The 17,307-nt window shown below is 38.0% G+C and overlaps 1 protein-coding gene across 5 annotated transcripts in view; it reads left to right on the top strand.

Moving 5' to 3' along the window:
• The window catches only part of LOC139975840 (pleckstrin homology domain-containing family G member 5-like), a 157,228-nt gene that overhangs the window by 38,620 nt on the left and 101,301 nt on the right, over positions 1–17,307 (top strand). For 2 of the 5 annotated variants that reach the window (XM_071984067.1, XM_071984066.1), the window contains exon 2: positions 10,772–11,035. In XM_071984067.1, the coding sequence (XP_071840168.1) occupies positions 10,772–11,035 (264 nt within the window). Of the gene's footprint in view, positions 1–220; positions 246–8,120; positions 8,514–10,771; positions 11,036–16,007; positions 16,081–17,307 lie in introns of those variants that run through there. The other 3 variants (XM_071984070.1, XM_071984068.1, XM_071984073.1) reach the window with 3 other exon arrangements.

The following is a 17,307-nucleotide window of genomic DNA, read 5'->3' as shown; positions in this document are numbered from 1 at the left end:
GTGGCATTATACTATAAAGCGATTTCTTACTCGACTGGCCGAGTGCATCGTGTTGGAAATAATACAGAGGTGCTTTGTGGCTAAAATTAACCTTAGTTGCAGAGCGAAAATTAAATTGCGCCACCACTTAAAAACTAAAAAAAAGACAAGCAGTACGAAAATTTTACAAATTACTGATACAATTTTAGACTACAGTATACCTTCAGAGATCTGCTAAGGCTTTTAACGTAGAAATATGCTTATCGGTGAGTAAAGATGTTTGTATTCAAATAAAAAATGAACTTATACGTTCTCGTTGCTAGTTTATTTTTTATTGTCAACATTACCAAACGTTATGTTAGGCTACCACTGTACCAGATGCGAAGAAGAGTGTACCTAACGTGGGCAGTGAAAACGTCTACAAAGATGCATTACTCCTTAGTGACCACATTCGTTTCTTTGACGACTTAGTAAGTCAGTTGGGAAATTACATGAAGTAATAATAATAATAATAAGCAAATATTTATAGAGCGCTTTATGCAAAGGCCTCAAAGTGCGTAACCTCTATGTTAACTACCATGTATGTTTGTAATACTCTTATTAAAAGAAAAAAAAAATATTTGAAAAGATGTCCCGTCCTAGCAGTGTTACAGTAGACCTCTACAGTCTAAGTGTAACTGAGGATAAGTATGAAGGTGTGTCCCTTGTACTTGTAGCACTAGTATGGAATTTATTGAAGACCATGGCAATCTTGACTGAAATTTGGTTCTAAAGAAGGTAGGCTATCTATGGCACATGTTTATATCAGGACCCTAGAACTAGGTCTTTAAATATGGGCGTAAGTGATGCGTATGAGATAAGTGAAAGTGTTAACCAAAATTGATTAGCCTAGGCCTAATGTCATGCCTTTGTCATTCATGGTCATTTCAATTAGAATAATTTAATGACCAAATCACAGTTTCGGTTTAGTAAAGTTGACAAGCTTTACGAATCCAGCAGAAGCTCATTTGAAACTCCATTTTTATCACAGTTGAACACGGGCATATTTCAAGCCTCCCCTAAGTTTTGAAATTTAATGAGTGTCCAAGGGATCATCAGGCAGGTGTGTAACTATCTCACAAATACCTGCGGCGGGGAATGCCATGCAACATCCCCGTCTGACAGAGGAGAGTTCCTTAGCCTATCATCACTTTCTCCAATACAGAGGGAGGTGAACGCATCCCGATTCATCCAGCCCAGTGATTAATTAATCCAACATGTAATTTTTGATGAATGTGATATTTTTGTAAGCCTGATGTTTATGAGTTTTCTTATTTGATTTATCTAAGACTAGACATAGGATCTGCAGATTTAGGGTAACATTGGGAAACCTTAGATAATACGTAGATGATTAGCAATAATTAACACCTTACATTTTTAGGTTAACCAGCCACCCTACAGCACCTAGATATGTACACTACAAAATATTGGTACCCACTTTTGAAATGCTCAGGAAAGTCCAGGTATAAACTGCAGTGCTACCAGGAATTAATCAGACTTGTTAGGGAGATCTTAGACACTGAGAGATAAAGTAAGAACCTTCTGGAACATTTGCAAACATGGCAGGAGGTTATTTTATTAGAGAATTCAACATTCTCCAGTTATAAAAGTAATTATCTGATCTAATAATAAATTAAGAACAGTCATTCTGCCTAGAAATCCTTTCAAGGGATTTGCAAATATTAAGGATCATGTTTAAATACATTAAAGGCTTATACCATATATCCATCCAAGAACTCATATCGTAAATTTAAAATTTACATCCCATCATAAATATTTGATTTTCCTCATCTGGATGCTTGAAAATGAAATTGTATCTTGGTATTTACTGTTATTTATGCAGTGACGACTGAAGCATCCCAAAGGGCTTTGAGTGCAATGGGTACATGTCGCGTCTGCTAAAAATATTTTCAGGCACCTTGTTATGGAACTACACAGTTAATGCTGACCACTATTGGGATATTGGACTGGTATAACTGTTGACTACTTACAAAAAAAAAATTCTTAAAAAACTTAGTTAGCCAAATGTTTAGCCCCATGCTTCTTCAATTGATTGCATTGTTACCACTGCTAAATGTTTGTTAGGTAAAACATAATAAGTGTGCTTGTTTTGCAGACACTCCAATCAGATTAGCTCCTATTGCTTTAATACTAAATGATTGAACGAGTCTTTGATTGTACGTACATGTATGCATTTATATGAAAGTGGCAGGAATGAGACATTTTCATACATTTATGTGTTCTTTGTGCACTGTGCATTTTCCGGAAGATACTTGCCCATTGCATGACCTCAAGTCGGATATTTTTGTGGTATGCAAAAAAGAGTTTGGTCATTTTGAAATCTTGAGTAGAATTCAGTTGAGCTGGATGTACAGTGCAAAGTATAATTTGATTGTAAACAGAGAGATGGGATGACTAGGCTACCACACTCTACATGACATGCAGTAAAACAACAATGAAATTCTTGTGACAAGCCAATAGACAAAATGTTGTAGGGAGTCCATTAAACCCTGAACATTACATAGTCACTGGTATTGTGTGTGGATGGACTTTATAAATAGTTGGAAATATATTGGGAAAGATTATGACACACTTTTGGGAGGCTAGCTCCTGCCCCCTTCTTCCTCCCCTGTCCCCCCCCCCCAATGATACAAAAACAAAAACAATAAATCAAAGTACTTTATGATCACTAGAATAACACTGAAAAGGGTGAGAACAGAACATCTCTTTGACAGTTTGACCCTTTAGTTCTGTAAGTGAACTGTGTAGTGCAACAAATACTTTCTGCACATTTATCAATAGCGCCCTCAGTTCTATAAGTTTGCTGTCTGTTTGTGTTACAGTGTCAACATTATTAAAGACACCTACCTAGCTATCTGATGCAGGGAATGGTTCGATCATGCTAGAGTGTCTGCGTTGAAGACAGCTTGGTCAACCCTGTAAGTAAGGGAATCCTCAAATAAGGGAATCCATAGCTTCTCGGCCTTTTGGCGAACATCATTTGTAGTATCTGTTTCCTTTCGAGGGGAATGGTGATGCACACCCAACGATGTGCACACAGTTACAGTCCCGATGCAAGAGCACTGGGGTTGATAGCGGATGAGTCGTTCGGTAGTTTAGTTTTCGTGCCCAGGTTCTTTCCTGGGCGACTTTTTCTTAAAAAGTAGTAAATAAGGGAATCCATGAGAAGAGCATGGCTTAGCCCTGATCTTACCTTGATCATACACTGGGAGAGGTCCCTGGTTGAAGGTGTGGCAGATTTATTAACCAAACAGGACCTGTTAAATTTGGGAACACATAAGGATTTTGAGAGTCACATGGATGATGAGTACTGAATGCCCGCCCTCATCACTGAATGTCAATCAACTCAGTTCTGTGCAATTTACCAAGGTTACCTTTTGATTTAGAGCCTTGCAGTTTTCTGCATTTACAATGTCAACTCTTATTCTCCCTTACACTTTTCAATAGTGTGCATTGTGTCAGTCCATTGCCTTGAACTTGTGGTTAGTTTTATACCTAACAAGATGTTTAACAAACTGACTGTCTATATACTGTAGGCCTATTGTATTGTTAACTATCAGGTGGAAGTAATATTACATTGCTGTTAAATATATGAGGATTCATTGTTTCTTTGAAGTTATATGTTCTGGAAAAGTCCTTGTCCCAGAGTTGCAGTCCACTGGTTGTCTTTGTTTGTCCACTGTTGTGTTTTGTTCTCCATCAAATATTCCTAGTACCAGTAACTTTTCCATTTAACTCAGATATTTGGGGAGATCCTTATGGAGTGGATGAGCAATATTCATTTGCCAATTCTATAGATAATTTTCTCGGGTGCCATGGGCAGTGGAGTGTACAGGACTTCGATGGTGGTTGGGTGAGGGAAAAAATTTCCATGAGTGATTTACATAGGGTTCCGGACCTTTATGGGAGGACCATAGGCGAAAGAAATATTTTATAAAGGAGGTGGTGCTGCCCTTGTGTCACTGAAGCTGACTCGTAAGTTGGAAGGGGGAGGGGGTGGGGGAGGTGTGGTGTAGTCCTCCCCAAGAATATAAAAAAAAATTGGACATAAAATGGTGCATAATTATGAGGCATATCTTAGACTATATAAATTTGGTCAGTATAAGTAGCTCTAAATGCCAGATTTTTCTACTAATGATAATAAATTATATTTCCTTGACTGAGTTTGGTTGGTACCTGAACTTTTATTGGTGGGGGGGGGGGGGGCAGAGACAAATCAAGGATTTAACGAAGGAGGGGTTACTGCCCTGGGGTCATTAAAGCCGACTCCCAGTGGTCAAATTCCTTCCCCTGGTTGAAAGGAAAAAAATAGAGGTGGGGGGGGGGGGGGAGAGAGATGGGACGAAGCTTTAAAATTATTGGAAGAGGCTAACTTTTGAAATTTCATCTCAAAATTTGATGTTTTAATTGGCTAGACTATGACACTTGGAATTACAATGTTTCATCACAATTTGCTCATAAGGATTGGTTTGACATTTTATCTTAAAATTTGTATTCGTACCTGTCACATAATTACTCAATTGTCCATACTGCCATGGTGCTTGGAGACCTCTTGTTTTGGAGGATTATGGAATTGTCGGGAAATGTGAGATGCCAAGTCAGACAAAAATGACAGAAAAAATCCACTCTTCCCCTCTCACTCCCCGTCCCCCTCAAGTCATCCAACCTTAGTGACGCCCCCAGTCGTACTTTGTATATTTAAAAATGTATTTATCTGTGTCCTGATTTTGTTTTGATGGAATGGAGTCATTTAAACATTCCCAATACACAAATTTATTGTTGACATTACCTTGAAGTTTGGGTAAATCTTAGTCACTCTACTTGCTTACCTGTCTCCCCACAACTTCAGCACTTCTATGACCTCCTCTAGAGTGATCTAGTAACCTTTTTGTACTGTATACGTATAGGCCCTCTATGACCCAGTCATACTTTGAATATAGGCCATTTCATACGTCGTTGTGTGATGCAAATGTTATTCGCTAAAATCAACGAGTGAAAATCGTGTGTCATGATCAAAAAGGCTGGTTCAAAGTGGTATTCAGGTGCAAAGCCATATCCAAAATCACTGATATGCATCAATACACCACTTTCAAAGCCCCTGCTAAAAATAAGCCATCCCCAGGCCAACCTCCACATTTCAAAATCAAGAAGAATGGAAATCCGGGTAAGATGTAAACAAATATACTTTCCTACATTGTTCATTTCATCTGGGCACGCCGGAGAAATCTTTCATACATAACAAATCAATTTTCACAATAGACTGAATGACAACAATTTCTTTGAATTTGTTAGGTATTTATGGCTATGTTTAGTTACTGAATAACTGATTCACAGGCAATGACTATATATATATATATATACTGTGCAGGGTATAATTTATGCGGTATCGCATTGCAGAATACTATGCAAAATAGGCAGACTGCTACGCAGGCATGTTAATGGTGTACAGCAGTTTCTGTACACAGAAAAACAGTGTATTTTATAGTAAGAGACATAATGCAGAGTCTTCAGAACTGATACTAAAGATTGATGTTATTTCCTGATGATAGCTTTTCTTCATATTGTGTACATGTACATACATGCTCATATATTGTAGTCAGTGTGATTGGTATTAGCACAGACAGTATTAGTACATTAATAGTACAGTATCAGTAAAGACAGTTTTAGTACAGTATAATAGCAGTATTAGTACGATATTAGAACAGTATTAGTATACAGTATAAGTACAGTATTAGCAGAGTATTAGTACATTATTAGTACATTAATAGTTCAGTGTTAGAACAGTATTAGTACAGGTCTAAGTACAGTATTGGCACTGCAGTATGGTCTTGGCACTTCAGTATTGGCACGGTATTTGTGCAGTATTAGAGCAGTATCAGTACAGTATTAGTACACTATTAGTACAGTATTAATATTGGAACAGTATTACAGTACAATATTAGAACGGTATAAGTATGGTATTAGTACATTATTAGTGCAGTATTAGAACAGAATTAGTACAGTATAAGTACATTATTAGTGCAGTATTAGAACAGAATTAGTACAGTATTAGTACATTATTAGTGCAGTATTAGAACTATATAATTAGTACAGTATTAGTATAGTATAAGTACAGTATTAGTACAATATTAAAACATTATTAGTACATTATTAGTACATTATTAGTGCAGTATTAGTATAATACTAGAACAGTATTAGTAAAATATTAGAACAGTATTAGTATGGTACTACATTATTAGTGCAGTATTAGGACAGTATTAGTACAGTATTTGAGCAGTATTAGTACAGTATTAGAACAGTATTAGTTCAGTATATGTACAGTATTTGTACAGTATTGGTACAGTATTGGTACAGTATTGTTACAGTACTATTGTTACAGTATTACTTGCAATTTTTTTTCAGTTGCAACATACTGCAGATGCCATGTACACACTACTACACTGTGTTTGATGTGTATGTGTACTGCCCCAGTGTGTATATGATGCGGTTTTGTTTGTATCTGTATTTTATTCATTCCAGCATAAATATAAAACTTATAAAGAGGAGTCATAAAATATGTTAACAGGAAGAATAACTTATAAAGGAAAATATAAAAAGTTGAGATGATAGGATTTCACATAAAATACATCTTCACATACAAATGTTAATACATAAAACGATATAACAAGTAGACTATACAACAAACCTTCCAAGTGCTCGGATTGCTTATGAAGCAGCATGGTGTAAAAAAGAGTTTCTGTAAGCTTGTGTTCTGGATTTTGGCAAGATGTGGGGCTTTCTTAAATTTCTATTCAATTTGTGCAGGAGACTTTATTAGTACAGTATACAAAGGGTGATTCTGATCATCTGTTAATCTTATTAGCCATTCTTGTAAACTCAGTTCTTGCAGCAGCATTGACTTTTTCTAATAGCATATTGTAATCTAAATAAAATATAGCTGATGTGTATTTAAGAAACTTAATTATTCTTTCTTTGTCTTTTTGCAATATATAATGGTACCAAACAGGCACTGCAGAGATCATGTGGTAGAATAATAAATATTGAAAACATTTTCCTTAGCATTTTGATTAAAGAAAGACATAACATAAGCCAAACTGGATACTAGATAACATACCGGCTTTGCTTAAAGGGTGTGAAGACTCGCGCACAAAGAAACCTGGTACATGCCGGTAATCTGACCTAGTTTCGACTGAGCTATAACAGAAGTATTAGACACCACCATCGATCCCAGAAAATACACACACACAGCTTGCTACCGTCGGTAATTAGACACTAGTGTACAGTCACTACATGCAACTACGGTCAATACCCATAACACAGTGTACATAGCAGCGATGGACATCTCAGGTCCAGATAATAGATAACAAGGTATCACGTTTCATTACTGTTTGCATTTTGTAGCAATAAGTAAAAAACTTCACTTGCAAGTAACGGAAAGTTAACTTTTTCACAGCGGTTTGGGGCGAGTCTTCAATGCCTTTAACACCTTTGATACACGGCAAGAAGAGGTCAAACTGCCATCGATGTACACTTCCAAATGTACTCAGTTTTGGAGGTTCTAGCCAACTCAGATCCCACGATAATAATACGTCGCGATTTGGATAGAATGAGACCTTCATTCACCTCAGGATTAAAAATGAACTATATGACTGTTGGCAGACTTCAACAGAAACGATCAGAGATAAATTCTTTGTTTGGGACTAATTAATTCTCTTTATATTCTCTAGGAATCAGGTAATTGTTACCTTTTCAAAGCAATTCTGTTGTTTTTCAAGTGTGCACTTGCTGGCCAAGAGGTGTCAGGCTTTGATGCATCTCTGGTATGGCTAGGGACAGAAACAGAAATAGGATCCCAAAGGTCATAGCTATTAAAAAAAAGAATTGTCAGTAATAGAACTTTAGAAGCAATGAAAACACCCCCATTGAATTGCCTTGTGCAACAAGAGGACTCCAGCCCAGTGCTTGTTGATTATGTGTGACAATCCAAGCGTGAGACTGACACAGCATTACAGTTTATCTTTACATTTGTCATCTTGTTGGAGGGTTTTAGTTCAGGTGTAGTTTTTAGTCAGAAAGAGATAGTGTTAACAGGTTTTAATCCTTAACAGGCCTCCACAAGGTCAAAGGGCTTTGGTTTACAAAAAGATCTAATCCATCTGTGTGTTGTCTTGCATTATTACTGACACTAACTGAACAATTTTTGCTCTGCTCTAAGTGCAGTGCAGTCACTGGTTCTTGGTTAGTGGCCCCTTCAGAAACAGGTCAAACTTTTGCAGGATATCCTATCGAAAGTTAACTGTAGATAACAGTAGGTTGGTTTGAGGTGTAGAAAGATCAGCTAACTGCTACTCAGATAGACTGAGGTATTTGGAAGGACTGAGTAACTGTAGTAAAATTTTCCGGATGTTCTCGATCGATAAACAGGAAGTTTTTACTTTGTTTGTTGGAAGGTGTTTAATCCATGGATTGTAAAGGTAAGTTTCATTGTAATTTATGTGTAACATAAATTGCCTCTTCCTCCCCCCCCCCCCCCAACCCAAGTAAGATCAGGACATAAGCTTGTAAGGTTAAGTTTATACTGAAGGGAAGACTACTTGCATTGATGGTTCATAAAACAACAACTTATGGTTCACAAACAGAAATTTATGGTTCATAAGTAGCATTTTATGGTTATAGCATGAAGCAGTTAGAAATGTGTGGGTATATTCCATTTTACTTTGAGCAATTTAGCAATAATAAGGCCAATTAAACAGCATTTGAAGAGCATGTCAAATTTGCCAGTGTGCGGTAGATTTTCTGGGAAAGGGAAGTCCAGTATATGTATTACATCCAGCTATACCCGTACATAATATGGCACTGTAGCACAACATTTGCTCTTGAATTTGAGAAGTATTCTGCTATAGTTTGGATTTTTTTGGGCATGTTTTTTGATAATTTAAGAATAAATTGGATATTTCACTTGTTTGTAATCAGGCTAAAAACAAAAAACAACCTGGACGTTGAAAATGAAGTAGATCCTCTGTTTCATATCTCGTTTAAAGTCCTTTTTTGAGTTGATTTCTTGAAATGTTGGATACAGTTCTCAGCCAAAATCTGTAGTCTAACAAGTTGAGTTTTTTTTCTTTCTTCAAATAATCAAGACTTGTAAACATTGAAAAGTTGATTGTTGTATGTGTCATCATGTGAATGATCATGTAATTGTCTACAGACGAAGGAAATGTTTCAAAACTAATACAGTAGTCAATGTTAAACATTCATGGCAAAAGTATTGATGGGAGGTGGTCCGGGGACGTGACATGTGCACAAGGAGGGGGGGTGGGGGACATGGTTAATTTTTCAAAACTAATAGTCAAAGTTTAACATTCATTTGGCAAAAGTATTGATGGGAGGTGGTCTGGGGGACATGACATGTGCACAAGGAGGAGGGGGGTGGGGGACATGGCTACTGTACGGTCTCCACTGGTCATCAGTCAGGGTAATACAATGGAACAAATCCCATCCTTTCCCGGTGGGATTCTTCCATTTACTTGTCAGGGGAATTATAATAGCAACTTTTAGTTGTTTTGTCGTCAGATTATTTTGAGATTCAAGACACTTCACATCCCTTACATATTTTAATTAACTAATTATGATTTATGAACTAATATGAGTGAGTCGAGATTTTTTACTTAATGATAGTATATAGTCGACTGTTTTTATCATTTTTCAAATTATGTTGAAACTGTTCAGCACTTCACGAAACTAAGTTACAGTTAAAATAAATGAAAGAATCTGACAAGGGGAAAATGGGACTTGATCCAATACATTCAGTGGATAGATTTTTAATGCAGTTCAGTTCAGTTTAGTTGTTTTTCCACAAATATTTGAACTGTATAACAAACACAGCATTAGTAGGGCCAAGTATTGTACTTAGTAAGTGAAAGGAAAATGAGAGAGTTTGAGAGATCGTTGTGGTCAAGTGGTTACAGCAGCAGTGGACTGGTGATCTAGAAGGCTTGGATAAGTTCGGTGGAGAAGTCTGGTGGATAAGTCTGGTGGATAAGTCTGGTGGATAAGTCTAAATATAATTATTATTATTATTATTATTAAGTGGTCTAAAATACCCTTTTGGGCAGTGGCGGAGCATCCATACAGTCGGGGGTTTGGCGAATGCCCCCCTGACGGACTCAAATGGACTGCTGGCGCCCTTTTCAGCTTTTTACCACTTTTTACTTATTCACGATTATTGACTTTTTTATTGCGCTCTTATCTACCTATTGACATTTGTCACATTTGGTTGGTGATGAAACAAATTTATTCTTTGTTTATCTGCAAATTAGCAAGGCCTGGAAAGGGTAATTTCCGGCGATCTAGGGAGTATCTTTACTCAAAAAATTTCTGTACGCTCCGCGCCAACCTGTGGTGGCGCTCCGCTTAGATAGTGTTGAAAGCGCCCCTACAGACCATTCTCGCGACTCCTGACCAATATCCCTAACTCCGCCACTGCTTTTGGGGTTGTCCAGTGGATTGCACCCGGGGCTCCGGCCCGCCCTGAGAACGAGAGATAGAAAGTAGACAAAAGTCAGTCAGTAATTACCCACACCCTTCAATTTCCCAAAAATATATATATGAAATTTTAATGAAACCATTTATTGGAAACCGCAAAACCAATCTTACACTAGAATTGCGATAAAACTTTTTGCACTGCGGCTGCTACTAAAAGTCAGTTTATTGTATCTTGTTTCTCTTTCAGAAGGTAAATCAAGGAGGAAGAGCTGTGGGGAAGCCCCTTATGTGATTATCACCAGAGCCACTAGTCCAGGGACCAATCCCTACCCCAACCAAAAGTTTCCTGTGGCATGTGATGATTTGGAGAGGAATTTCTTAGACGAGGGGGGTAGTCCGAACTCTCAAGAGAAGTTAGAAAAGCCGGAGAAGCAAGATGATGGCGATTACGTGTACTTGATGCTCAAACCACCGTTAAGGAAGGAAATTGCTGTGTGCAAGGAAGAAGATGGTAAGTACTGGGGGAAGGTATCTTGGAGCAGCAGTGGTGGGGGTGGGGAGGGGCTAACAAGGGGAAGGGGAGATGATTTAACACAGGCAGCATTAAGTCCTACAGACAAGTACAAATGTCCCAGGCTTTTCATGAACTAGAAGAACAGCAAGTACTGTACTCCCTTATGGTTAATACAAATTACCCTTTCTCCATTTTTTGAAAGAAAGTGCTCCTTTTTTGTCACTGCAACATACAGGCGTAACCTTTTTCAAAAACCTGCAGATGCTCATTTGTTCGAACATATTCAAATACCTATAAATTGCAAAAGAAATTGCGGTATGAAATGTACCCCAGGGAACAGCATTGTCGGAATATTTTGGGGTCATTAATTTTTTGGTCTGCCCACTTCAGATCAAAACGATCCCCGGCAAAGTTTTGTGACCTCCTCCAGTTTCGGTCCTCTTGAGTGACCTCTGAGGGTAGCATTCTGCCCCTCCCAAAAGTCAGTCACATATTAAGTAAACAAAAATCAAGCATTTTTTTAAACAATTCCCATAATCCCATAATCTTAGAGGTTTTTAATTGATGATGCTCGTCATTCGTGACTCCTTTTGATTATTGTGGTAGGGTGCTAAGACTCCAATGTCTGTGCTACTTACTGTACATGCAAATACTGAACCTTGTTACAGGGAGACGCAAGTAAGGAACCGTTTGGAAATTTTGTGAAAATTTACGGTGTAGTTCTTTGAGTAAAAATCACCCTCTCTATCAGGGGCGTCGGAAGCTATTTGGGATTGGTACGGCAGATCAGAGTATGGCCATCTATCATAATTATCGGGGGGACGTTTGGTAGGTCAAACTAAGCTACGCGCCACCATGGTTGGCGCTTAGCGTACTGGAGAAAATTTTGCAAAAATGCCTCCCAGATTGCAGGAAATGGCACTTCCCGAGCTTGAAAACAAGACCCCTGCCATGCCAGAGTAGTCACATTTAGCCTACTTGCCGTCATCATTATTGAAAATTATTGAAAAATATACCTCCCAGATTCATTTTGGTTCTTTATTTTTTGCCATTTTTTTATTCATAGTCCTACTTTTTTTTTTCTTTTTTTTTTTGGCGCCGTGAGTATTGGTCCGGCGTTCGCCGGACCTGCCGTACCGGCTCCGACGCCCCTGTCTATTGGATTTTGTCTCAGCGGTATCAACCATATATTCTCCTTCCAGAATCATGCCGGTAATTTTATATCATAGTTAGGTTTTGCAAAACCTTATGTGATCTACATTGTTCCCTCTAATTGATATTGACTGTTCTCCAAGAGCAACACACCATGATACAAATTTAAGAAGGGAAAGGTTAACAGGATTAAGTTGTAAAGTACTGTACAAGCAGCATTTAGAGAGCATGTGGCAGATGGTTTTAAGCAGTGTTATTGCATTCCATAATAAACACATTTATAAACACTGCTCAAGTGCAATGTCCTAAGGGTCTAAATCATCTCTTTCACTTTTGACAGGTTATTCCCCTTCAGTGACAGTAGTATGATGAGGTACTTGAGGAACCTCAAACCCAAGTACTTTCGCAAAGAATGATCGAATGAAAGCTTTGTTTTGATAAACAAACTGTCAACTTTTACAACGGAATGCCTGTCTCTGTTGACTTGCCTATATTTAACCAAAACATTACAAGCTAATCATTCTCTACTGGTCAATTAAAGGGCTAATTTCTGTTGAAAAGATAAGTACCTTATACGTCATAATAAGTTAATTGTAGGGAAATGGTCAAAACTGAAAAAGAGGGTTTAGGACATCATGATCTAGGCAAGATGCTTTGTACATCTTTATTATAATGGAGTGCATTGAGACAGCTTTACTGTTACAAGTAAGAAATCCAGGCAGTACAGAAGACTAAATTTCTTTGTGATTGGAAACAATTTCAGATGCGAATTATGTGGACCTTACGAATAATAGATGTGATGAGAGAAGCAGTTGGTCAACAGGGTCGTACAGTAGTGCTAAGATATATACTGTGGTTACCAAATATTCCCAGTTTTGATTTCTGGGCTGACCGCAACTTTTCATTCTGATAAATGAAATAACATGATCTAGAGGAGCTCTAGCTATGTATACAGTCTATCAATGTGTGCATCGTTGGCTGTATGGTACTGTACTTAGACTTGCCCTAACTTACAACAGTGCACAGTTCAAGAATTGTCAAAATTATGTGAAGTAGCATCTACAAAATATTAACGAGCTTATACCTTAGACTTTGGACTCTTAATTACGGTACATTGTCACTTGGGTTGATACTCCTCACCATTTGTCAGTAACTTGGAAGGTTCCTGACCTCCAGGAACTTCAGAATTTTGGGAATGTGACTCCTGAAGGCAATAATACTGATTATGCAAGATGAAAGAATAGTTTACAATGTACTGTATGCATCCTTTTGTGTCAGTGACAGACCTATCCAGCCCCTCTACAGTTTATCTCCTACCTCTCCTCCTCCCCCTGTTGGTTTCTATCTTCTCTCCATCCCTTGTCTACTAATCCTCTTACATCTCTTTGTGTTCACCCTGCTCACTAAACTGTCTGTGTTATGTGCGTGTATTTGTCCCTCTGTTTCTGTTACTTGTCATTTAGCCTCTGAAGAACATACTGCTAGGATGGAAAAGTTAGGCCAACTTATTTTTACACAGACTGATATACAGTCAGTAATGTATGTATGCATCCTACACCCAGTAATGTTACTATCTGAAAAAAAGTTTGTCCCAGGGAAGCAAGTTCCCAAAAAAGTTTGCGTCGCGTAAAAAAAAGCTTGCAATCCCGATCAAACACCAATTGCGTTTATTATATGACCTGTTTACTAGTGTAGTTGTAAAGATGCGATCATATCACTGTCTAAACTTTGTGAATGTTCTACACAATACAGTATATAGGGCAATCATGGTGCAAAGTAGCTTTGTTGTTTAACAGGGGCGGCCAGTCCCCCTTTTTGCTCGCCTTGTCCCGTCCTTTCAACCAATTTTCACCGCCCATCCCTTGTACTTCCCCGGTCGCCAAATCTGTCGAAGCTCTGTGCTTTGACCTTGCAGCGATTTCACCAACAAACCAATCATCCCTGTACCTACAGTGTGCAGATCTCTCTTTAAAGTTCACTACTGTATTTACAGAGGCCTGTCCAAACTTCAGAGTTTCAACTACACATGCGCAAATCATAAAAACCTGATCCAACATTTACCCGGCCCTGGGGGCTCTGCAGTGTTTGCAAATGACCAGCTCCACGAAAATTGCAGTAGGCCTATGTAAATAATTTTTTACACAATGTCGATTAAAAATCAAACTTCAGGTCAAAAGGACAGCGAAATAGTTTGCAGCAAAGAAACTACTGTTGTATGAATGCTCATTTTACATTAGCAACTCTCAATGCATTGTTTATTTTCAGCATGAAAATCTCTATAATGGAGTGTTGTTAACCCTGTTACCTTGCAGTTGATTGTTATGATTTTCAAACAAAATCAATGATCTGTATAGGATTGGAAGGAATTTTGGTTCTTTTCACAAGTTGTGTTTTCTTTTGTGTGTTTATTTCTCAAAACAAACTTCCCGTCCGCTCCCGGATGCAAGCAATTTGAATATTTTGCGTCCCTGGCCAAAACATCGCATTCCGGACACAGAATCCTGCATTCAGACAATGCTGCACACCATTATAGTATAGTAGTTGTACTCAGTTTCTTGGAATTGTACCTGATCTCTGAGAATTGTACTCAATACTCATAGTCCTGGGGGCACTAGTCTATGTACTTAGGCCTGTACTGTACAAGGTGTCCAACTTGAACTCTTGCTTAAAGCCTTGTACTGTAGATGTTTACTCATACCAAGGAGAATTTCTACTGTACTCATGTATCCAAACTCTCTCATATTGTACTAGGGGTCATACTGTTGGTCTGGATTGTTATAAAGAATGAGATATGTAGCAATGTAGGTGATTTATGAAGGTGATACCTTTTTCCTGATGGCCTAAATTGTCAGACGACTACAGATAGGGCAGATTGGATAGATCTACATTACAATCATACTTACAGTACTGTACAGTACAGTAGGTAGTTTTTGGCCCATACAGTAATTTCCATTTTGCAAAGACTGAGCCAATTATGCAAATTGAAGGCATGAAAATAATAACTGCATGTAATTATTGGTTTGTGTGCATATTTGTGTATATTGTTTATAATGGAAAATAAAGCCTTAAGATACATTTTAAATTGGGAAATTATAACAGTTTGATTTCCAGTGACAAAACTGTGTTCACATAACTTTGTTTATCTTCATTCTCAAAATACTACAAATTTAACGTGTAACTTGTGCATCTTTGGAGAAAACTGATAAGATGATAAAGCCCACAGGTGGGGGGGAGGGAAGGAGGGGGCACTTTTCTTAAATTTCCATGGCTCTACAAAAAGTTAAAAAAGTACCAGGTACAGTAGCTCTAAAAATCCATGGATAGTAATCTCTCCAATCAGAATGAAACAATTGATATTTTCAGTTATATCGCAAATATTGAAATACAGGCAGCATGGTTTACAGTAACTATGGTCAGTGTGTTGCCTGTATGAACTGCATCAGCATTGAGTACAGTGTGTTGCCTGTTTGAACTGTATCAGCTTTGAGCGCTTGTAATTTGTTCAATTCATATATTGCATGATCATCCTTTAGTTCCAAGAAGCCCTGATTTCTGAGTTCACTTCTCAATACTTGTCCAGGCTGTTATTCGTTTGTTAGTTTTTGTTTATAACTTTAAATCCTGGATCTCTGTATGACTTGAAAAGCCTTTTGTTCCTAACAGGAGCAGTGCCAAGAGTACCTACTGTATGACTATAGATTATCGGCTTGCTATTGGTAGAAAGCCGGTGTAATATTCCAGGTATTATTATCGATACAGTTGAATGTACATGTATAGGAGCTGCTTTTCAGTCTGTTTCAAGTATTGTGTACCAAAAAGTTCCTAACCTGTAATGAAGATTGTGATACTGTATATTTGGGATCTGTGGATAATAATATGGACTATAACAGGTAATTAATTTAAATAACAATTTATGACAAATGTGCACTTTAACACAGTGGTCCTTCTCCTCTAGATGTATTTTGGGAGATAAAACCAAAAACCAAAAACAAAACCAACAGTTCTTTGAAGTAATGTTTCTGCAATTTTCTAGATGTATTTCTTACCTTCAATCATGTACTGTACACTGTCAGTTTCATATCCAATTTGTGAAAATGGAAAGACCAAAATAATACAAAACCCATATGATTTATATAATCCATGGTAGGCATGTAGCTATATAGACTTCTTTTTCAAATTTTTCTTTTCAATGGGGGGGGGGGGGGAGGGGCAACATAGAGACTAGGATTAATTCAGTGGTGGAATCAAGTTTTTTCTCTGTACCTGAACTGACCTCATTGTAGCAAGGTAGAAATAAGGAAGTAACATATAGAAGGGGAAGGGGAGGGGACAGAGGGTAGGAGATGGGGGAGAGGGTAAGAGAGGGAAAGAGAGGAGAGGAGATGGGAGGAGAGGGGAGGGGGCATATTGTAGCTGCTGTACTCTGTGTTTAAGTACAATTGAGCACTACAAGAATCTGTGTGTCCTTGCTCACATTTGCAATCGCAGGGGGTACGTGTGGGGGAGGGGTGTCAGGATCCTCTCGGAGGTAGTAGAGCATACCCTGGATACATATATCCACAGACTTGGAGAACTGGAGATAAAATGAATGTCGAAAGAAAAAGCATGTAATCAGTAATCACGAAAGTAAGAGGAAAGGTCACTATTGTTGAATCTTATTTGACAAATTTGATTTATCAGTGATGGTAAGAGGTGTGCCATTAGACTTTCACACTGTTCTGGGCTTAACAGTTTGCTGAAGCGATGAGTAACTGGAGATCTTACAGTAGGTAATATTGTGATCTCCCAAGCACTCACATTGACTGTACAACTCTGAGCTTACCAGTATGCAGGGTCATGATCATCCCAAGATGGTATCTTCATAATAAAACTTTCAAACTACTACTCCTGAGTACAGTACACAAACATTCACACTTCAGTGTTGATCGCCCTTGCGGTATTAGATCCCCCTTCCATTCTCACGTGTGAACAAGGTTTGTATGCCCGTTGCATTCTCAAACGTGAACTAGGTTTGTAAGCAAAACTCTGAAGGCAAATCTGGGTCAAGAAACAAGGCCTTAAATGTACTACCTGGAGGCTCTATCTAGTCAACCGAACTATGATCCCTTAAAATGCTG

Source organism: Apostichopus japonicus, chromosome 11, assembly GCF_037975245.1.
Source record: "Apostichopus japonicus isolate 1M-3 chromosome 11, ASM3797524v1, whole genome shotgun sequence".
NCBI classification, from domain to species: Eukaryota; Metazoa; Echinodermata; class Holothuroidea; order Aspidochirotida; family Stichopodidae; genus Apostichopus; species Apostichopus japonicus.
The sequence above is the reverse complement of the archived record's forward strand: the minus strand, read 5'-3'. Positions and strand labels throughout refer to the sequence as shown.